The sequence below is a fragment of the Leuciscus leuciscus genome, assembly GCF_965113295.1.
Source record: "Leuciscus leuciscus genome assembly, chromosome: 22".
Classification (NCBI taxonomy): domain Eukaryota; kingdom Metazoa; phylum Chordata; class Actinopteri; order Cypriniformes; family Leuciscidae; genus Leuciscus; species Leuciscus leuciscus.
The window spans coordinates 6,269,707-6,291,244 of NC_138746.1; the positions used below are offsets into that span (position 1 = coordinate 6,269,707).

At 38.0% G+C, this 21,538-nt stretch overlaps 1 protein-coding gene across 4 annotated transcripts; it reads right to left on the minus strand.

Annotated features, from left to right (window-relative positions):
• On the minus strand, positions 1–21,316 carry ide (insulin-degrading enzyme). 4 transcript variants are annotated; one of them, XM_082153305.1, is made up of 26 exons: positions 21,238–21,316; positions 20,957–21,097; positions 19,777–19,961; positions 17,640–17,847; positions 14,290–14,459; positions 13,386–13,508; positions 12,894–13,006; positions 11,964–12,126; positions 11,693–11,785; positions 11,520–11,611; positions 10,659–10,739; positions 10,068–10,171; positions 8,110–8,212; positions 7,735–7,857; positions 7,529–7,611; positions 6,384–6,528; positions 5,220–5,330; positions 4,078–4,198; positions 3,904–3,995; positions 3,419–3,530; positions 2,267–2,434; positions 1,837–2,109; positions 1,678–1,739; positions 965–1,037; positions 802–869; positions 1–658 (listed from the first exon to the last, which is right to left on the minus strand). In XM_082153305.1, exons 2-26 carry the CDS (start codon positions 20,989–20,991, stop codon positions 563–565), a joined length of 2,997 nt encoding a protein of 998 aa, XP_082009431.1. In that variant the 5' UTR covers positions 20,992–21,097; positions 21,238–21,316; the 3' UTR covers positions 1–562. The 4 variants fall into 4 exon arrangements, with proteins under 4 accessions (XP_082009431.1, XP_082009429.1, XP_082009430.1 ...); XM_082153303.1 differs by lacking the exon at positions 6,384–6,528 and adding an exon at positions 6,893–7,037; XM_082153304.1 differs by lacking the exon at positions 6,384–6,528 and adding an exon at positions 6,893–7,037 and having other exon boundaries at positions 20,957–21,118; positions 21,238–21,296.
• Between the last annotated feature and the right edge of the window lie 222 nt (positions 21,317–21,538).

A 21,538-nucleotide genomic window follows, 5' to 3' on the forward strand; every position in this document is an offset into this window, starting at 1 on the left:
TGACATTAAAAATTGTTTATTATATTTCTCCAACCGCAAATAAAATCAAGTTAACCACCTTGCATTTACAACACTATCCTTAAAGATAAAACTCTGCCAACATGCACAGAAACTAAAAACAACTCAAAGCAAATTGTTTAAATTAAACACTTTAAAAAAAATGTGCCAGAAAACCTGATCACTGATTAAAATCATCTTAAGGCCAGTATTTATTTTATGGAGAGACATATCTTGATATATTTCACAACAGCCTCTCCGAATGCTCTCATGGTTTTGCTAAACAGTGGTGCAAATTAAATGAACAGCATTTTGAAATGAAACCGAACGATGAAAGAGTGTCGTCGTGGCCAGCGAGTGATTCCTATATTATATAGGGATACAAATTTCTTGACAGAAGCATTATGAATCAAACATTGTATTTTTTTCTAACTAAAAATGTCGCAAGCACCACTGTTGTGGCCCTGCCTGCTCACACACACACAAACACACACACGCACAAACAAACGGACAATGATGTTACTGGCTCCATAATTGGGCGTCTCTGACAATCCCATGATGCTGGTCACAGTTTGGCAGCCATGAAGTTGATGTGAGGTTTGGTGAGAGGGAACAGCGGCAGACTCCTTTTGAATTCGGTCATATCCTGAACTAATGATGGCTGAAAACACACACAGAGCAAGACAATGAGTGAACTATATTTTGACATTTATAAAGAAAATATGTCCCATCATAATGCTAGGGGGTAGTGTTGCTAGTTGTTTATAGGACCACCACTACTGTACATATACATCTATGCAGTACCTGAGGAAGTGAGGGGGCAGGAGCCAGATTGACATCATTTTGAGCAGGAAACTCTCCAACCACTGGACCTGAAGGAAACACATGGCAGAAAAATAAATGAATCTGTCCAGCTGCATCAGTCAGTCCAATCAAAATGTCTCAGCCTCATTGTGTCAGTACTCACAGGAGTCCATCTCTCTAGACAGCACATGCACGGACACCTTGTGTCGTCTGGGGGCATCGATGGCCAACAAGTCCTGGAGAGAATAAACATGACGATCAAACCACATGGCAAGATGAGGAATTGGGCTTTTGGAGACCTCACGAATAAATTAGCATTTGCAAAGTGAGCTGTTTATTGAAATTCAAACACAATTCACAAAATAATTCAAGTATAGATTAGATTTATAGATAATTTCTGCCTTAGATGTGCTTTTTATTTATGCAAATAAATAAATAAATGGCAACTTTTTTTTAAATATATATATATATTTTAAAAAACGCCTCCAGCTTGACAGCATGTAATGGACAGCAATGGTGTCTCTTGGTCCTTTTTTTTTGCATTTATTTGCATACTGAATTGTGATTGGTCTATTTATCAGGCATCAACAAAAGGTGTTACATTGTGTCCAGATTCTTAACAGACAAAAAAACGAACAAAAAAACTAAACAAGATGTGTGCTGAATGTCGAAGCAATTGCAAAATGCTAATTTTTATTTACACAGAACAAAGTCTGAATTCTAAGCTTACCTTAAGCTTTAACATTATTATTTTGCTACCTTGCAAGCACTGGAATTTTATTCAGGAAATACAAATTTAATTGATGACGATAAAAAAACAAACAAAAAAAACCCATATTTGTTTCAGAGTGATAATGTGTTCAGATCATCACTAACCCTGTAAAACTGCATAATGTTTTCCTTAGTCAGTGTCTTCAGGTAAGCCACTTCAATATTATCTAAATCAGCCAAGAAAATCAAGGAAAAACATTAAAACTTCACAGTTACTTCACGCAGAGTACGAGTTCATTTCAACAGCTAAACAACAACTCTCACCCCTGTCAAAGTTATACTGTTGGGAGATGATCTCTCCCCAGTACTTGGCACACTCGGCCGCCAGCTTCTTGGGTTTGTCGAGACGGCGAATGGTCAGTGCCTGGATGTGTTTCTGAAACGCTTCCTCTCCCATCTCCTCCACACTCTTCTCCATGGTCTTGAGGAAGGCCTCCACACGAGACTCCAGGTAGTGAGGAGCTTTTTCAGACTGGATGATGAAACGCAGACCCTGCACCCCATTGGCCCTGCGAGGGCCGCTGAACACAATGTAACCTGGACACAGGCAGAAATAAATGATGTTCTTAAGATCAGTTTGATCAATAGGAAGAGCTAGGAGTTTTATTTACTGGGGTGTTCATCCTATAACCACATCATTAGATGCACACACACACACACAACTGAGGATATTTCCCATGAGTGTTTGTGTTACCCAGCTGTTCTTTGGTGCGTAGCGTGTTGAAGCATGGCTCAGAGATGATTTGACAGAAGAGCTCCAGCAGCATGTTCTCATGGGTGTTCTGCATGTCCGTCTGATAGTAAATCTCGATTCCACAGTTATTGTGGACATCGTTCCTCTGCTGGTAAACATACCAACCACCTGATAACCACAGAGAACTGGACTTAAACACAAGAACCATGACAAACACACACACACACAACAAACACATCATAGACCACAAATTACACACCACAGATTCAGGTTTAACACCAGAGTTGTAATTTCTTTGTAAGTTTCTTCCTATGAAGATGCATTTAATTAAATTTTTTTAATAAAGTAAGACTTTTAAAAAACACACAATATTTTTCTTAACTCTACAATTGTTAAATATTAAATATATCTGTCAGATAATAATGAATGGTTAAGAAAGAGGTTAAGTTTAGATTTTGTGAAGTCCAAAGGACCTTTCACTATTAATTACTTGTCTATATGAATCTGTATAATGATATAAACTGTTTAAAAGCTCGGAGTCAGTAAGTAATTTTTTTTTTTAAGAAATAAATATACATAAATATTTATAAAAAATATAAATATTTATTAAATTCAGCAAAGATGCATCAAATTGATTAAAACAGACAAGTTATAATTCTCATTTCAAATAAATGCTTTCTATTCAAAGAAAAATAAATTCATCATGGTTTCCACAAAAACATTAAACAGCACAACTGTTTTCGACTTTGATAAGAAATATTCCTTGAGCAGCAAATCTGCATATTATAATAATTCCTGAAGGATCATGTGACACTGAGGACTGGAGTAATGATGCTGAAAATTCAGCTTTGCATTAAATTACATTTAAAAATATATTAAAACGGTTATTTTAAACTGTAATAATATTTCACAATATTACTGTTATACTGTATTTATCAAATAAATGTAGCCTTGGTGAGCAGATGGGACTTCTTTAAAAAAAACATTTTAAAGAGACCAAACTTTTGAACAGTAGTGTATATTGTATATGTGGATACAAAGCTCAGAGTTGGAGAAAAGCTGAGTGTGAGAGTGTGTGTGTGTGTGTGTGTGAGAGAGAGTGTGTGTGAGTGCTGAGATGTTGCATTTAAGTTTGTGGTGCTAGGCACTTACCATCAGGTACCTGCACTTCCCTGTAGCGTATCAGCTGACTCGGTAGCAGGGGTTTAGTGTGAGCATGCTCAATGAGAGTGTCCTCCAACATTTGCATCATGCCCAGAGCAGACTGGAGACAACAGGCAGAAACTGCTTATCAATAACTATAACATGGTGTATTGTTAGATTTTGCTTTCATGATCATGACGGGTTAATGAGTGAGCTACTTCGATGAATCTTCAGTCAGCTCATATACATGTATATACAGATTTCAGTCACATTATGTATATTTTATAACAAAAACAAGACGTGTAACCACTCAAACCTCCAAGGTTTTGTCTGAATCACAGCTTTATAGTAAATACTACACACGAGAATACCAAATCATGAGTGGTGAATGGTACGTTTAATGTATTATTACAGGAATAATTTCAACCTCTCCGGACACAAACCTCTCTTTCCCCCCTGCCTTTTCTCTAAGAGAAATGATTTTTAAAACAAACCTGTTTGGTAATGTTGCCATGCAGCAGGGCTTCAATGTGTAACCGTGACAACAGCTGCGGTATGAATGCCTTCAGGCGAGGTAACGTCACATCTGAGAAACACATTCACAGCATGAACACACATGGAGGAGACCACAGCACTCGTATTGACAGACCAATGAAAGAGTGTCGCACCATCCAGAGAGTCTCTGAGTTCGTCTTTGGTCCAGGCCACCTCAGTCATGAGGAGCCGCAGGTAATACATGGCGTGCTGGTGAGGCTGCTCAGCGCGGAAATTATTCAGAGACCTCATGTACTGAAAAAAGAAAAGAAAAACACCTTGTCACAGTTACAGACTAAGCCCATTTTCTTGGATCTGTATATGATTAACAGTGCCAGGTGGAATCCACAGATATTTCTGTATCATTTCTTTTGGGGAAATTCTTGATAAAAACATAGTGAAATGGTGTTAAGAGACTAAATGTTAGTCGGTGAGACGAGGCTAAGTCAACCAAATTTGTATTAGTCGGATAGTCGCAGAAAAAAAACCTCCACAGGAATTGGCGAAGTCATGCAGTGACAGATCGTTAACACGGCTGGTCCATGTGGAGATTATGTCAGGCAGGAAATCAAAACCTCAAACATGGCTTATTTGAAACATGCAAGTAGTAGCCTAATGTTCTCTAACATTAATGTTAACCTGGATAAATGTGCGCTGTTATCCAAGTGTTTGTGGGAAGTGTGGAAGCTAAATCAGTAGTGCATGACATGCTTAACTTAACGTGCATTTCTCTCTATAGGCACATCCAGTATACTGTGGAGATGAGTTAGCGTCGTCAACTTCATCTTTGCAGCTGACACGGATGCAGAAAACACTAGTTTATTAATAAATTATCATCATGTTCAAACCGTCTCCTTTTTGCTTTTGCCGGGGCTTTATGTGCACTTGAGTACTTAATTCAGATTTTAAAAGCTCATTATTATGATTAAGTAATGTTAATGTATTGTAAGTCAAGGTTACATATTATTTTCTTTCTCAGCCCTTAAACTCAAACCATTTTCTGATGCCACCCCTCCAGTAAATATTTAAGTAATTAAAGTAACATAAACGTGTGACTAGTCGACAAATGGCTTAAATGAAAGACTACTAGTCGACTAGAAAAGTCTCTAGTCAGGGTCAGCCCTAGTTAAGAGGAGCTGAAAGCACAATGAAATAAGACTAAATCAATTACAAGTAAATTACTGCGGAAATATGCAGATTCCTTTGAGCGTAGTTTGTATTATCTCTTCTTTACTCTTAGTATTTTAAGGAGTGTGTGTTTGTGTATGTGTCTCACCGCTTCCTTAATGATATCAAATCGCTTCTCATCAATCTCAAATGTGGCCATTTTCTCCATGATCTTCTTCAGCAGGATGTGTTGTTTGTCACTATAACCCTTCACTGACAGCTGACGCACAAAGACAACAGCCATGAATATGCATTAGAATGAGTGATAAAAACAGCTCAAGAACAGACTTTCATCATCTTTACAATTGTGAAATGACATTAAAATGGAAGACACAGAGAGCACAGGACAGATGCAGACTAAAAACAACAAAGTTTCAAGTTAAGTGTTGCAACTTCAGTGCATTCACTGTGATGAATGTGTATGCAAACAATAAGGAGTAAGTGAATCACACAGCAAGTGAGGTTAGGAACAGCCCAGCTTTGCCACGTCATCCAAACCTTAGTCACCCCGTTTACCGCTGTTATTAACATCCATCTCGGTTGATCCTATCCAGTGATGGGGAAGCTACAGGTCAAGTAGTTGAAACAGTCAAGTTACCCATTAAGGCAAGACACTACAGGCAAAATTGTTTTATGCACTAGTCAATTTTGTGATTTTGGGCTATTTTCCTACCAAATTTTATTACACTTTTTCTATTTGCATCTGTAAGTTTCAAACACAGTTAATTTATTGGTTTAATTTTAATGCAGCAAGCGGTTAATGCGGAGTATATTTAAAAATACTAGGCATGTTAGTGTACTAGGCATCTTATGTTTAAATGTATGCAAGCACAAGAGCTTCAAAAGAGGGAAAGATATTATGCAAATAACTCAGACTTTAGTCTGTTCCTTGCACAAATCTATCAAACGTATACAAGATAATAATGCCACCAGTCATATGGACTACTTATAAGGTGCTTTTTGGAGGTCATTTTATTTTTGCAGCTTGACACTTATACATGTAAACTGTCTCTGTTTATTGTATATTTTTATTTTGTTCTTTTGGGCATATACCATTACAAACACCTAAACCCAGCACAAAATACAATAACCCTTAAAAGTACCCAAAGCAGACTGACCAGAGACAGATATTTTGAAGGTGTAACATTCCATCACTCTGCAGAAAGCAGAAGAATAGACAAGCGACTGGCACACTCAAAAGCCACAAGCTCCGCCCTTCACCCAATAGACCGCCCCTCTCTCCAAAGGGGGAGGGGCTTATCACCATACTTACAAGGATGGCATTCATTCCCGAGGCTATGCCATAGACCAACCCTGCCAGGCGGGCTGCATATGTATACTCTCTCAAATCATCCTTCAACAACCTGAGAAACAGGTAAGTCATGTTGCAGTGCAGCGGGTCTGCATATAGGTAGCGACTACCATGATGGAAGAAAGAAAAAAGGGAGGGGGAAATAGAACAAATGGAGTGATATTTGTATGGAAGGGTCATGACAAAACAAAAAGAAACGGATTGAGAAGGACCACAGACAGAGTATGAATATGCAGCCTCAGCGCCGGCACTAGTCTAAAGCTAGTCTACTGCTACTAATACATACGCAGAAAAAACAACAAGGCAAGAATGAGAAGAGTTTGCCGTTGTGTAAAAGCCACAAACAAAGCTACATTTGGGGTTACTATTACAAAGACAGAAACCACTGGTAGTCACTTGTTTGTACGTGAAGTTGGACTGTCTTCCTCACAGGAAGAGCATGTGACGAGGGGGGATATTAGCATACTTACATACATCCCATAGACGGTATTTTGAAGGTCATAGCTCAGGCCGGCTAGCTCGGCTGCATATGCATACTCGTTCAGGGAGTCCTTGAGCAGCTCAAGGTACAAATACGCCATGTTACAATGCAACGGGTCCACGTACGCAAACGGGCTGTGGAAAGAACGTGAGTGATAAACCCTGTCTTTAAAAAGTTCTCTGAAGTATTAATTGTTTCTTAATGGTATAAAGTAGTTAAAGCAGAATTTAACAGGAATAAAGATAAATTAGCATTACAATGACTTTTAAAATGAGTATAAAAAGTATAAAGCAAAATAGCCTGACACCACTGCAAGAAAAAAATAGATAAAACATCAGTGAAACCATTTTTTCATAACATTCAAGTAATTTGGGTGGATCTCATGACACTTGTCAAAAACATGTCTGGATCATATTTCACGTTAAAATCAAATTATATTTATTTTATTATACAACTATATTTTGCATATAAAAAACAATTAAACCTACTTTTGAAATATTTCATCCTCTTGCCACATAAATGACAATTAAGCACCCTCCCACTAATTGTTGTTACAGTTATGCAAATAATGAAAAAAATTAAGGAAATAAACATCATTGCAAAGTTTTTGATTTGTTAAACCTACCTGAAAAACTCAAAGTTTAAACAAGCCTTGGGCAGGAAAAACTTGTCATCCTGTTTGAACCAAACTTTGCTCATTGCAGTGTCCTAAAAAAAGGGAACAAAGAAAAGCCAGATGACCCGATGCTTGCAAGTTTGAGAGACTATCAGATATTCAATTAAAGTTGCTCAAAGTGTAACCTGTACAATACGAGTTTCAGCAAAACATACCTTTATCAAGGTGGGGGCAGATGGGGAATCCTTCTCTAGAGGGTAAATCTCAAAGTTTGTTGGGATGAATTCATTCTTCATTGGCAGTTTGAACTTTCCATTGAGGTCTGCCTTTAGCCATTTCTGAAACACACAAAAAAAGGAAACAATGATTTTTATTCTTCAAATTATTGTAATTACAGTAAACCACTTAAAATGAATCTGATTATTGATGGTCATAGTAAAGTAGAGGTTAAGAGATTTATTAGCACAAGGCCAGTCTCCTTTTGATCATAATGCTCATAGTACATGGATCATCCATTCAACTTTTTGAGTTTCCCATCCAGACCATTTCCCACTAGTCTAAGTTCTGAATGAAAATCAAATGCGTCTCACCTTAATAACGTCATCAGTAATGGCTTCCTGTTTATACTGCGTGCCGTACCACTCCTCAGTCCGGTCCGTCTGTCCTTCAAATGATTTGGAGACAACAGCGACCCTAAAAAAATAAATAAAATAAAATGAAGCCAGAAGAATTGAAGATCACTGCACCAGACAGGGCATGACACCATCCATTTCTCATGACTCCCTAGGGGAAAATGGGCAGTGCAATTTTGATTTTATCAGATCTCTGGCTCTGTAAATAGATTGGGAATTATGGTCATTACATCAATCAAAGGTTCGAGTTTCCCGGAGCTTCTCAATCTGCTGTGCAGGGCTCTAGATCAATGCACCATTTCTGGACAATTTAGACCGTCATGATCGATAGAGAACTTTTGGAACAATGACATGCTATTCTGGACGCTCCTGCATCAATCAATTGCATAAGAGAGCCCAGAATAGGTTTTGTCTAAAAACCACGAACACTCCTTTCCAAAATTAGTCCAAATCACACAAAGGTTACCAGCAGGATACGGCAGTCTCAGACCATTCACTCACTGTCTGATGCTTAGTGCACACAAAAACAGCAAGTGCTTTCTCAATCTGGCAAGCTTTAATTTGATTGGTGCTACACCTTTTCCAGCACTCAGGGTGCACAGATTTGATCAGCCTTGCAGGAAATAAAAGTGGCGTTTACAAAAGTACTGGGTTGCTACAATGCGCACTTCCGAGAAAGAACTAGATACTGGATTTGGCAAAGTTTGACATTCATGAGCACTTAAACGTTCACTTAAAAGTAATCAGTATACACAAATGTTCATTTTGATTAAAATGTATGGTAACACTTTAGTTTAGGGTCCAATTCTCACTATTAACTAGTTACTTATTAGCATGCAAATTACTAGGATATTGGCTTACAACTACCTTTCTAACTATTAATAAGCAGTAATTAGCAATTTGAGGCAGAAAGTCATAGTTAATAGTTAGTTAATAGTGAGAATTGGACCCTAAAGTGTGACCAAATTTATTTATGTCTAAAGGTAATTTCAAAGTTAAAAGGTAATTTCGATTTCCGATAAACTCACAGCTAAATTACACAATAACTGTGGTTGGTCACTTTAAATATGGTTCAGATGGTCTCTACCTGTCTAAGTTGGCAGTTCTTGGCCAGAAAAAGCTAGATCAGATTTTATGCCGATAGCCAAATGTCTGGCTGTGTGAGACTATGGCCTTCTAGTGTTGCAGTACTTTCAGAAAGGTCAGCGGTATAGTTAAATCACCAAGAAATATATGACAAGCAGCAAATCACCAGCTCTGAAGTCAAAGTCTTTGTCTTGATCTGAATAGTTTGGAAATACCAAGACAAAATGAAATATAGGAACCCTACAAGTTCTTCCATCCCCAAAACAACATGAGAGCAGCAATGGTAGGGTTGAGATCTACTTCAAACAGAGAGAAAAGGCTCTTTTAAAGCTGAAAAGGAAATTGAATTTGAAAGCCTTCGTCACATTGGTGAGAATCTGAAGTGGGATTCGAACAAACACAGCAAGAAGATTCAGCTTCAAACACTTCAAAAACATAAAAAGACTAGCAATCTGAACCCAGTTTAGCCCTAAGCAGCAATGCATTAAAGAAGCTGATGTTTGCTTTGCACATGTTCAAATATAAAGCTCCTTCAGTGGGTCTTTGAAGAGAGCGGCCAATGGCTGGACATCTGTGTTAAACTAATCTCATCCTGAGGGGACAATAAACTTCTTTTAGGTCCATCCACAGGTGCAACACCAACGACATTGTTTCAGTTTAATATTTGGGATTAGTGATTTGAACGAACCCCAAATCCTAAGAGCAATAGTAATATATCCTTGACAACCACCAAAATAAAATAATTCAGAGTGCTTTCTTTTACAGGTTATGCACATAAAAGTGTGTATACATGTAATAAAACAGGAAGAAGTTCTTGTATGTGTGCTCACCTGACATTCTCCGGCCTCAGTTTATCAAGCACCATCTCGATGAGGTCTGGCTTGAACTCCTCCAGTAAGTATTCTGCAGCTAAGATTTCCTCCAGCGGATAGTACTGACACACAGAAAGGTGATTTCAGCATCATACACAGAAACGGGGTATATGTTGTGCACTCAATGAATATCTGATCTTTTCATAACCAATTGTTACGTTTTTTTTATAGATTTACTTTAAATATTTGATATAAACGCAGTGCATCCCACAATACAATGCACACAATGTTAAATATCAAATGTGACAAATGATCAAGAAGCAATAACAACAGTTATTACATCCTTCTTGAAGAAAAGATTACATCAAATTAGTGCTTAATTAAAATTCTAAATAGCTATTGTCTTTTTTTCCTCAAGGCAAATGTTCAATTTGAAATAGATAGATGCTGTATACTGTATAGTATTCAGTACACTAGTATTCCATACCTAACAAAATATTTAACACTGGCTATGATTTCCTGACAATTCAGAGCAGCACCCTGATGACACAAGCACATGTAACCATGGTGACAACCTTTTAAAGTATTTTTAATTAGAGAGACACCTACATGCAGTAGTCCAGCCACTTTAGATGTGTATCCACGAGGACGTTCCTTATCCTTGAATCTGAAAGCCACAGTGTTCAAATCCTACAAAAACAAAAATGTAGAGACAAATCTATGATGTCCCAACCACCAAGTTTCATGGTTCCATCGTCATGAGCAGCATGTGAAAATTCACCTGGCGTTTTGTCAGAGGTTTGGAAACCCATTCATTAATAATGAATTTTAAATTATTGGGTGAACTAGCCCTTCAGTTTTATTTTTCCCCCAAAGTCCATGTTTTCCATTTTATTTGATCTGGATTCTATTATTAATGGTTTAATTATTCTCAAATAACCAGAAAGGATGGCTAATCAATTGAATTCATAAAAGTTTATATGAATAATTAAACATTTTAACAACTATGAATTCCACCCCCCAGAAATTCTGCATTGTTATTTTTTTCTGGATTCTGTATTTTATGATGTAATGATCAAATGAATGCATAAAATAACTTGATCTTTTACATTTTTATATGCAAACAGTGCTGCACAAGAGATGTTTTACAGTTTTAATTAAAACAGGCGAATAATTGTGTGATATTCCTAAGAGAATAATGTTTTAATAAACTGAATTCTTATTGTTAATACTTTAAGTACATTCCATTGCACAATAGTAATATATGTCATAATTTCTTCCATTTCTTTTGACAATAGTTTTACCAAATGAAATGTACAGACATACATTTGATTTATTTATTAAAAAAAAATTAAGTGACATTCCATGTTACAAACTACATTTGGTTTTCATGATTGAATTCCACGATTCCGTCAACTTTTTCTACATCATGGAAATCGTAGGGCCCTACTTTAACAAGAATGTTCATACCTTGCACTCCTGAAAGACCCACTCTTGAGGGCCCTCCGTCCGCAGCTTCTGAATGTACTGGAACATGTGGAAGATGATATCCTCGACATGCACTAGAGACAGCAAATACAGCATAAACAATCAAAAACATACTGACCAGCACAAATAGACACAAAAACACTCTAGGTCCTTACACAGCCCCTCTTCTGTCAAATCCACATTAATTATGAAGAACATGAATCCTCTGGCTCCTTCTTTCTGGCCTCCGACTAGCGTGTTCACCCATCCTGAAGAGAGACAGAGTGCATACATGAACAACACACAGCTAAGAACGAAAATATATGGATCCAAGCTAGTGTTTTACAAGTCCAATGCTATGTTTGATTCTTAAGTCACAAGTTACTTAATTTTTTGTCTGTTTTATCATTTAGGAACTTAAAGCTAAATCTATCTTTCCTGACAAACCTTTAGATTTGAGCTCAGACAGAAGACTCCCTGGACCCTCATGTCCAATCAGATGGCCCAGATAATGACCAGGATTTGATTTGTAGTACTTCTGCAGGTCGGGGATGGGGAAGGTCACGTATAGGTTTCTAATGTCCTTGATAGGCACGACTTTATAAAATTGCTGTGGGGGAAGAGAGAAGGAATGAAGAGGAGTCAGACACCAACTGGCAACACAACTGTTTTCAACACTGATAATAATAATAATAATAATAATAAGAAGAAATGTTTCTTGAGCACCAAATTCAGCATATTAAAATGATTTCTGAAAGGATCATGTGACACTGAAGATTGGAGTAATGATGCTGAAAATTCAGCTTTGATCAAAACAGTTATTTTAAATTGCAATGATATTTTACAATATAACTGATTTACTGTATTTTCCGATCAAATAAATGTAAAAGAACCGTCTTTTAAAAAACATTAAATTAACCCGACACTTTTGAACAGTACTGTATAATATTACAGTTTATTACATGGCTTGGTTGAATTCTAATGTAGAATGCGGTCTGTTATTTCTTGATAAGTATAACACACTGTTGCCATGAAAAACAGAGTGTTGCTATGGACGCAGGATTCTAACCGTAGAGACGGAACGGACTATTTTCTTTAGCGGAAGCAATACAATCGTTTTTAAAACAATAAACTCCTTTTTAAATCAATATTTTGTGTCAAATTTTTTATTTATTAGGTAGGTAGCCATGTAATAAGCAGGATAACATAGAGCGAGGCGGTTGTTATAGCGAATACAACCTCTTCAGGCTGATTCAAGACCTGATCAGCCGCCTCGCTCTACATTATCCCTTACATAGCATTTCCATTAGATGGCTCCCTCAAGGAGCAGGTTTAGGGTGTATGCTGTATTGTGCACAATTAGGGCTTAGATCTCACCCTCAGGTGTTCCTCCTGGAAAGGGTGCGTTGGGAATTCTGGGATAGGGACATTCTTGTTCTCTACCTCTCCAAAAAGTTTCACCACCATAGATGTCAAATCATCCAGCGTCTCTGTCAAAGTGTGTCAGACACAATATTAAACCCAGAATGAAAGCACTTCATCTCTGCACCCTTCAGAATACGTTCTAGTCTGTGCAAAAACAAACTATGAATCATTCAACAGAATGACAAAGAACAAGGAAGATCTCATGAAAGATTCAGCATCAGACTGAGACTGAACTGAGAAATCTGCTGTGCACTGCATGGAGATCACTGATCATTGCCAGCTACATTTATGTACAAAACTTGAGGATTCAGATTTTTTTTCTTATTATTATTAAACAGTGCATGTGAACATCTGGCAGATTGAAATGAGGAAAAATGTTCTTCACCCACTAGTGAGTTCATAATGTAAGAAAATTATTTAAGGGATTAATGGCTGGTGACTGACCTCTGCCCAGCACACACAATCCCATCAGATTGGAGGAGTAGTAGGTGGAGTGAAACTTGAGCAGCTCCTTACGGATATCGATACCCTGTTGAGATGGCCTTGTCTCAAGGGTTAACTTATTGCCTAAACAAAAGAGACATTCACAAAAAACACTAATTAGTGGAAACGAACCTGCATGGACAAGAAAGTAATTAAAAAAGTCAATAGCCATTTAACAGTTTGTACCAAGGGACAGCTGCAGAATGTGCAGACCTGCCAGAATCAAATTGTGATGGAGAAGAAAATTCTTGAATTGCCATATGAATTCAAGCCAAGATCTGAGGATGACTGTTCTGATGAAGTGGCCCATGGACATCATTAGGACAATTTTGTATTTCTGAGCTACTGCTGTACCATTAAGATCAGTGGTAGATGGTACTTAATTTAGGATGAGCAGGCATTCTTATACTGGTGACATTATATTGGACCAAAAATGGCATTACATCAATAAATTGATTTCAATAGGTTTGATAGTATGTTCTATTAACAACACAGAATTTGTTTGCAAGCATTAATTTGATCAAATAAACACACGTTTTTCTCTGAATGGTGCTGGTTAAAATACGAGGGTAAAGTACAGAACAAACCACTTTTTTAAGAGCAAGCAAGCCTTATATAACTCAAGGCCGCCACCATCTGGCTATTCTGGGCACAGATAAATCTTCTCAGAGTAGATTATGCTAAATCGATTTAGACATTATTCTCCAGCTTTCTATTGTCCTTCACTGAGAATGAAGTATAGACAGCTTTTACAGTACCCAATGGGGGGGGGGGGGGGGGGGGGATGTTTCAAATGATCTTAGGACTGAAAGGACAATATCTACATGAAAGATGCCATCAAATTAGATGTGCAGTATTTCCATACCAGTGCCAAACTTGCTAAAAGGGTGTTTGGGGTTCCCAGTGGCTTTCTCCAACTGAAACAGCCTCCATGCGTCATTCATGAGGTTCTTCTCATGTTCTGAATCCACTGCGTTCACCTCTCGGTCCTTACAGCTCTCATCAAACAGAGGACAGAGGAAGAACTGGGAAAACCTGGGATGACAAAGTCAAACGCCATTTAATGCACTGCTTGATAAAGTTCTCTTATACAGTCAATGTCAGCTTACAGCTGCAGAACTCTCCATGTTCCTGTTAGAAATCATTTGAATAAACAGAATCTGATCTTAAAAGCATGCAAAGACATGAATGGCAACTGCCATGCAAATAAACATTCTTTGTTACTGAGATTAGGGCCCTGTCCCAAATGGCACACTTTATGTGCACTTGCAGTCTTACAATACTGTAGGGCAAGGGGTCGACAACAGATAATATCTGGCCCCCGCCCAGAGCTCAAGTTCTGAAAGACATTCAAATGAGTATGTGGATTGCCTCGTTGCGATAAAGACACACCGGCTTTGCATTCACAAAACTAGGTAGGATGAACGCATAGTTGTCTTTCCATTCTTCTTTGTATGCCCTATTTTCGCTGTCAACTTTCCTCTTTAGACTCTTTGATAGTGCCATTTTCTCTCACTAGCTAGCTTAAATGTTAACATCACTCTGCACACGATGTAATAGCGTACCTCCAGCACGCAAACAATTAAAAACAAATGCAGTTTAGTACGTGAGGATGCCATGGAATAATTCTGAGTGTAAAAGTATTACACCATATACACCAAAGTATTACTTAAGTAGGCTACGTCAAATAATTGTTACAATAAGTTAGGCTCCATTGTGTAACAAGCAAACTAAAATGATACACATTTATTATTCACAATATGGAAAGAGGAGGGAAAAAAACAGTTCGTTAAGAGCATGACTCAAATATGTCATTAATGGGCTTATTCAAGTCCTCTTATTTTTTTTTAAAGTTATTTTTATCCATTCCGCATCTGCCACGTGTGTTTTAGCAAGGCATGTGTTGCAAGTTGGTGAATGAAGATACTTGCCAGTTTACGTGTCACTACTGCTTTATTAATTTATCCAGTGTAAATATAACACAGACTAACAGCTCACTACCAATTACAAAAGACACTGTAACAGTCTGTCACAGGCAATGCTAGTGGCATTTATCAGCTGTAGGGTGTGCCCGACAAGTGCCCTCGATGTGCACTTTTAGCACCACAGTAGACTTCTACCCGACTGTCAAAGCAGTATTACGTCACGAAAGTGTGGACTCAAAAGAAGATCGTGAGGGCTTTGGATTCCATTTGGGACAGGGCCTTTCACTGCTGAAAGTTACATGCTGATCTGCATTTTTGGCAAATATGTATAAAAGAAAAACACCTAAATTATGCACCTAAAAATATAGATTTCAAATCAATAAAAATAATGCAAGATAAAGTATCACAGCATTTAAGACTTACCATAATACCACTATATTCTGGTGAGCCTAACATATTAAAACGAACAAATGGCAAGTTTAAGGGCGCCTACAAACTAAAGTTTAAGATACGCCAAACCACTAGGTGAATCCCCTGACTTCAAGGACGGTGCATTGCAAAGAAAACATGCAAAAAGTTGGCAAAAATTACATTCCATCATGCAAACAACTATTGCTGCAAAAGGATTCAGTGCTTTCAGTGCATGCTTGATTGAATTCAAAAGGATTTAGCTCTTTTCACACCCTCAAAATGTATCTTACACATTCCTACTTGTCAAACACTTAAGTGTCTGGTGTCTGATTGCATTTGAAATGTTTGTGAAATTCTTTTAATACAATTCTGAGTCATGACCCAGTTTTTAGAGATTAATCATGAATCATTTAAAGGAGTCATATGACGGTTCTAAAAAGAACATTATTTTGTGTATTTGGTTTAATGCAACGCATTTACGCGGTTTTAGGTAAAAAAATTAAATAAAAAGTCATTATTTTACACATACCGTTAATTATTGTGGCTCTTCTATGCCCCGCCTTTCTCAAAAGTGTCGATTTTTCCAAAGCTAATCTTTCTGAAAAGCGTGGTGTACTCTGATTGGCCAGCGATCCAGTGCATTGTGATTGGCCCGAATACCTTACACGTGTGACGGAAATGTCACGCCCCTTTCCATATTTGGAACATCAGCTCCCAAATCAATAATGATACTACAGCTATCAATTCAAGACCGAATCTGATCTGGAAAATGCAGATGACCAAGCTGATCAATCAACTTTGCCAGCGCGACTGGACCAGAACATATCAGATTGGAAAGGTTTTATTTATTTCAATTACTAAAATGACTAATACTGTCTTTTTACGCGTCGCGCTGCGCTACGGGGGGGCGGGGGGGAGAACACTATGTAAACATAAAATCATGTCTGCATTTGTGATCGTAGAAACGACAAACAAGTGCTACTCCATACTGCTCAAAACTTGCATTTGAATAGTCGGTAAAATATGAAAACATACTTATACAAATAATGTACTTTTGTGTCTGTGAGTCAGAAGCGCCAGACTGTACATGCAAAGATAGAATTGCCCCACTTTTTAGAATCAGCCTTTGTGCACAGCTGGCCTTGTACTCTCGCAGGTTCTGGAAACAGTCCTCCGAAAAATGCGCAGCACACAGTCGAAACATTTGGTTGTACTGTTCTGGAACAGTGTTGTAAATAAAGCTTAACGACTGTTTTCTAATTGGGTCCTCTTTTGGAAGGCCAAACAAAGTACTTTGGCTTTCGCAACAAAAAACACAGCGTCTCCACGACATGGCGGCAACAATAACACAGCGAGAATAAAAGTTACGCCTTCTTTCTATACATTTGGGCGAGTTATGAAACTCTGACCCCACATACTGACGTAGATTTGTGGGGGCGTGTTTGAATGAAGCGTTTTAGGAAGGCGTGGCCAAGTCTTAACTTTTACAAAGAATCTCTCTTTGCGTTTGAGACTGAGCTTTGTAACTCTGCAGATCTTATACATGCACAAACAGCTACACAACACACTTAAGAAAATGGAAAACAAGAAATCGCATCATATGACCCCTTTAAATGTTTCAATGAGCAGGTGGTGCTCTGGGTCACATGAGCAGATGGGTTCCAAAGGGAAACTCTTCTCTCTATATCCCAGCAACCCGATGCCTCCTGGACATGTAACTCCACACCGATAGACACTGTGACACCTGAAGGTCTGAACCCTGTTCACCCTTTCACAAGTTCAAACAGCGCACACATTGCTCTTCAGCATCTAAAACAGACCAGCATTACAGATGATTTTTTAATAAGTCACCAATTGCTCTTCTTTTGGATAAATTTACCTGTCCAATGCCCCTTGCAGATGCTCATGGGATACATCAAAGTAGTAATTTGTGTGCTCTCCACTGGTGAAGGCGTTGGAGCTGCCGGCATGCTCGCTCAAAAACTGGCTGTACTCGTTCTCTTTGGGGTACTTCTCTGTGCCCAGAAACAGCATGTGCTCACAGAAGTGGGCCAGTCCTGAAATGTTCTCAGGATCTGACAAAGAACCTGCAGGGCAGTTAGAAGAGAAAACCAGGATATTAGGAAGTGCAAGAAAACATTGCTTGCTTACACTCTGACAAAAAAAAACAATCTAGAGCGTTTGACAAACTTGTAAATCGAGTTGACTTTTTCACTGGAAGACAAGTTCAGGCAGTCAAGAACTTCACGCTTGCTTAAACCCATATATTTACACAAAGATCTGAATGAAGGTAAGCTACACTGGAAAAGCATAGACAACTGGCTGCATCATGATATGCTGTCAGACAGCTTTCAAAGTCTTTAGCCATCGTTCAGACATTCAGCACGAATCAGATTCAAATCCATTTAGTTGTTTCCAGTCTGAACAGCAAACAATAAAACAAAACAGAAAAAGCATAAAATATACATGAACACAAACATGTAAATTGTAACTAAAATCACTTTTTTTAAATTGTTACATTAAATTCAATAGGACAATGTACTCTTGAATAATTTTATGAATCATTTAATCCAGATTCATGTTGACTCAAATCAGACTGTTGAACAAATGAAAGAAAATAGCAGTGAAAATCACTGATAAAACATTATCTGTTACACTGAAATAAATCCAACAATTTACATAAGAACTGATGTATGAATGACTTAAATTCATTTTGCTTGATTTTAATGATTGAGGGCCTCTGACAAACCTGTCATTGCACAAATGATCTAGCCTGGGTTTCCCCATGCTGCCTTGAGCGCGGCGCGATTTTATTCACGCTGCTAGGCCGCCTGGATACCATGGACCAGATTTTCCCCTCAAAAAGGGAACCAATCACAGAACGGGGAGGGAGCAGCAAGACGATGACGACGTCTATGCGACACACCGAAGCAGGTTGTTTATATCTATGGATCCAACATGGCATCAGACGCGAAGTTGCCTTTCGATGCAGCCTTAGATAGTGTTGTAAGTAGTTTAGAACGCAAGTTTATTTCGTCTTCTTCCTCGTCGGATTTCTGCCGCTTTACATACTTCATCTGGTATAATTGAAACGATTGGCTATGAGCTACGTACAAGCGCATTTGATAGACATTCGTAGCGCCCAATAAACGGCTCTGGGCATTCGTAAACCACGCCTTAAATACGAGAAAATGAACATGTGGTTCCCAGACCACGTCTCAATGAGACGAGGTCTGACGTTAGCCAGGCTACAAATGATCGGAGCCTTTAGTCTACTTTTCGGATATGAAAACTAATCGGAATAGTGCGCAGCTCGAACAAAGCCTCGGAAAAGAAAAAAACACATTTTGATTTTGGCCTCATTTACAAAAGGCTATTTTACAGTGTAATGAGCGAGAATTAAAGATAAGCAATGACATTTTTATCTGACCTACATCTTTACCTACAAATTTCAACACCATTTCATGCAAAGGACGGCTGTGTACATACTCTTGAACTATAAAGTGCTTTGATTGTTAAAAGCTGCACTTCCTGGCATTAGTTAATCCCACCCATTAGTCTGTGTTGACACACTGGGCAGCACTTCAGCTCGAATTCAAATCAAATGTTTGAAGTAATTTTTTTTCCTTCTTAAATATAGCACTGGAAAGATTTACCTTGACACAAAAAAGGCTTCAATTACTTTTACAGAGTGGCCTGTTCAGAAGCAAAATTATTCAAAACTCTTGTGGGCTTTGAGTGTCTCTCCGCAACTAAAACCAGGACAAGGGCAGCCGCCAAGGTCCGGACTATTAAAAATTGCTTTTTGAGGAAGGGAAAGCTACAGAGAGACAGACAGAGGCAACTCAATCAATTCTGTTAAATAGCTATTGATGGCCAATAATGAAGGTTTGAGGCCAAGATGTCCTCGAGGTTAGTAATAAATAGTCTGTGTTAAAATAGAAGGGAGCAGAAAGGAAGTTAAGTGATGTGTCAAGCAGATATGTGCAAAATGAAGCAAAGAAATTCCCATTTACCTATGTGGACATCCAGTGCGGCTGATGATTTGTCAGTGGTGGGGTCACTGATGAGTATGGCTTTCAGCCCATTTGTAAAATCAAGTCCTCGATACTCCCGTTTGTCTTCTGGAGAACGAATGATATCGCTCACCACCCTCTTGACAGCCGGATCACTCATTCTGACGGACAGAGTCGAGACACGCCTGGATATGAAAAAGACATTTATTCAGAGTTAAGAAATCAGGCATTATCAAACAAAGTCAAAGGCAAAACACACTCCATGTGACAAGTAAATTTCAGCTCCACAACACAAATACAGCCCGCCACGGGCCCCCAAAAAACACTTTCAGACAGACATATATAAAATATGGATTAAAACGTTATGTTTAGTAATTTAGTTAATTCTTTCGTTTAAACGTTACCCTTTCATTTAAATGAGGCTTAGACCATTAATTTAGCTTAATTTAAAACATAGTGCTTTATGATTAGTTTAGTATATTTGGTTTACTGAGAAACTCCATTAGTTTAACAGATAGTACTTTAACCCACGGTTTCACAGACCAGGCTTAAGCCTAGTCCTAGACTAAAATGTATGTTTGAGCTTTTTTAACTGAAATAAACTTGCACTGACATATCTTAAAATATATCAGTGCCTTTGCTGTGTCTCAGATGCATACCAGCAAAGTTTTTTTTTCTTTTTCTAAGCCACATTTATAAAAGCTACTTAAACCATTTATAAACTACTAAAGCCCTAATCCTGGCTAAAACCTGTCTGTGAAACCAGGCCTAAGTGTCAATTTAGTCCATTAGTTTATTTGAAACGCAAGTTCTGGTTCAGTTTAAGATTAAGTTGAGAGGTTTAGCTGATATTAAGTTTTGTACATTATTGAAGTTTATTGATTTAGTTATGTGTAGGTTTAGTTTTCGTGTAAGTTTAGTCTAGTTTAAACAGTCCAGTCGGCTTTCAGCGTTTTCGTCTTTTTTATTAATATTGACTAACAGCTGAGTTATATAAAACAACAATGACAAATTCTTAAAACTCAAACATATTCAGAATAAAAAATAATAAACAATATTTGTGAGATACAGTGTCACGAGCAAATGCTATCGCGCGCGAGAGCAACACACGAGCCCGACGCCAGCGAACCGGGCCGCTCGTTGAACGAACTAAAAAACAAAACAGAAATTTGACACTTACCTAATACTTCGAATGAAAACTGTGGATAAGATCATAAAATCGGAAGATAACTCGCTGTAAGGGCCCACCGGTTAACACATTTCTGCATACTTCTGCGCTGGATATCAAAACTCTGCTTAAGACGTCAGGACGCCATGATTTCTGCAGACGTAACCAATCAATCTCAGAGCATATAAAGCAGATTTTTACGTACCTTTCATTAATATAAGATAATACAAAATACGTGAAATATATACGCACATAGAACAAGTATTTGTATCAAATATATATGTTTAAAATACCCTTTGTTTTCCTGAAGCAGTTGGAATTGCTTAGTCACGCCTTGTCTACCATTGACGTTACGAAACAGACCACACCCACATCCAGGTTTAGTGGAGAGCACGTTGAGTATTTAAAGAGACACATGCTTTAAAGGGATAGTTCACAGAAAAAATAAATAAAAACTGTCATAATTTACAAGTTGTTTCAAGCTTGTATGAGTTTCTTTCTTCTGTTGAACACCAAATAACATATTATGAAGAATGTCAGTAACCAAACAGTTGATGGGTGTCACTCCTATTGTGTTATTAGATAGTCTTTGTT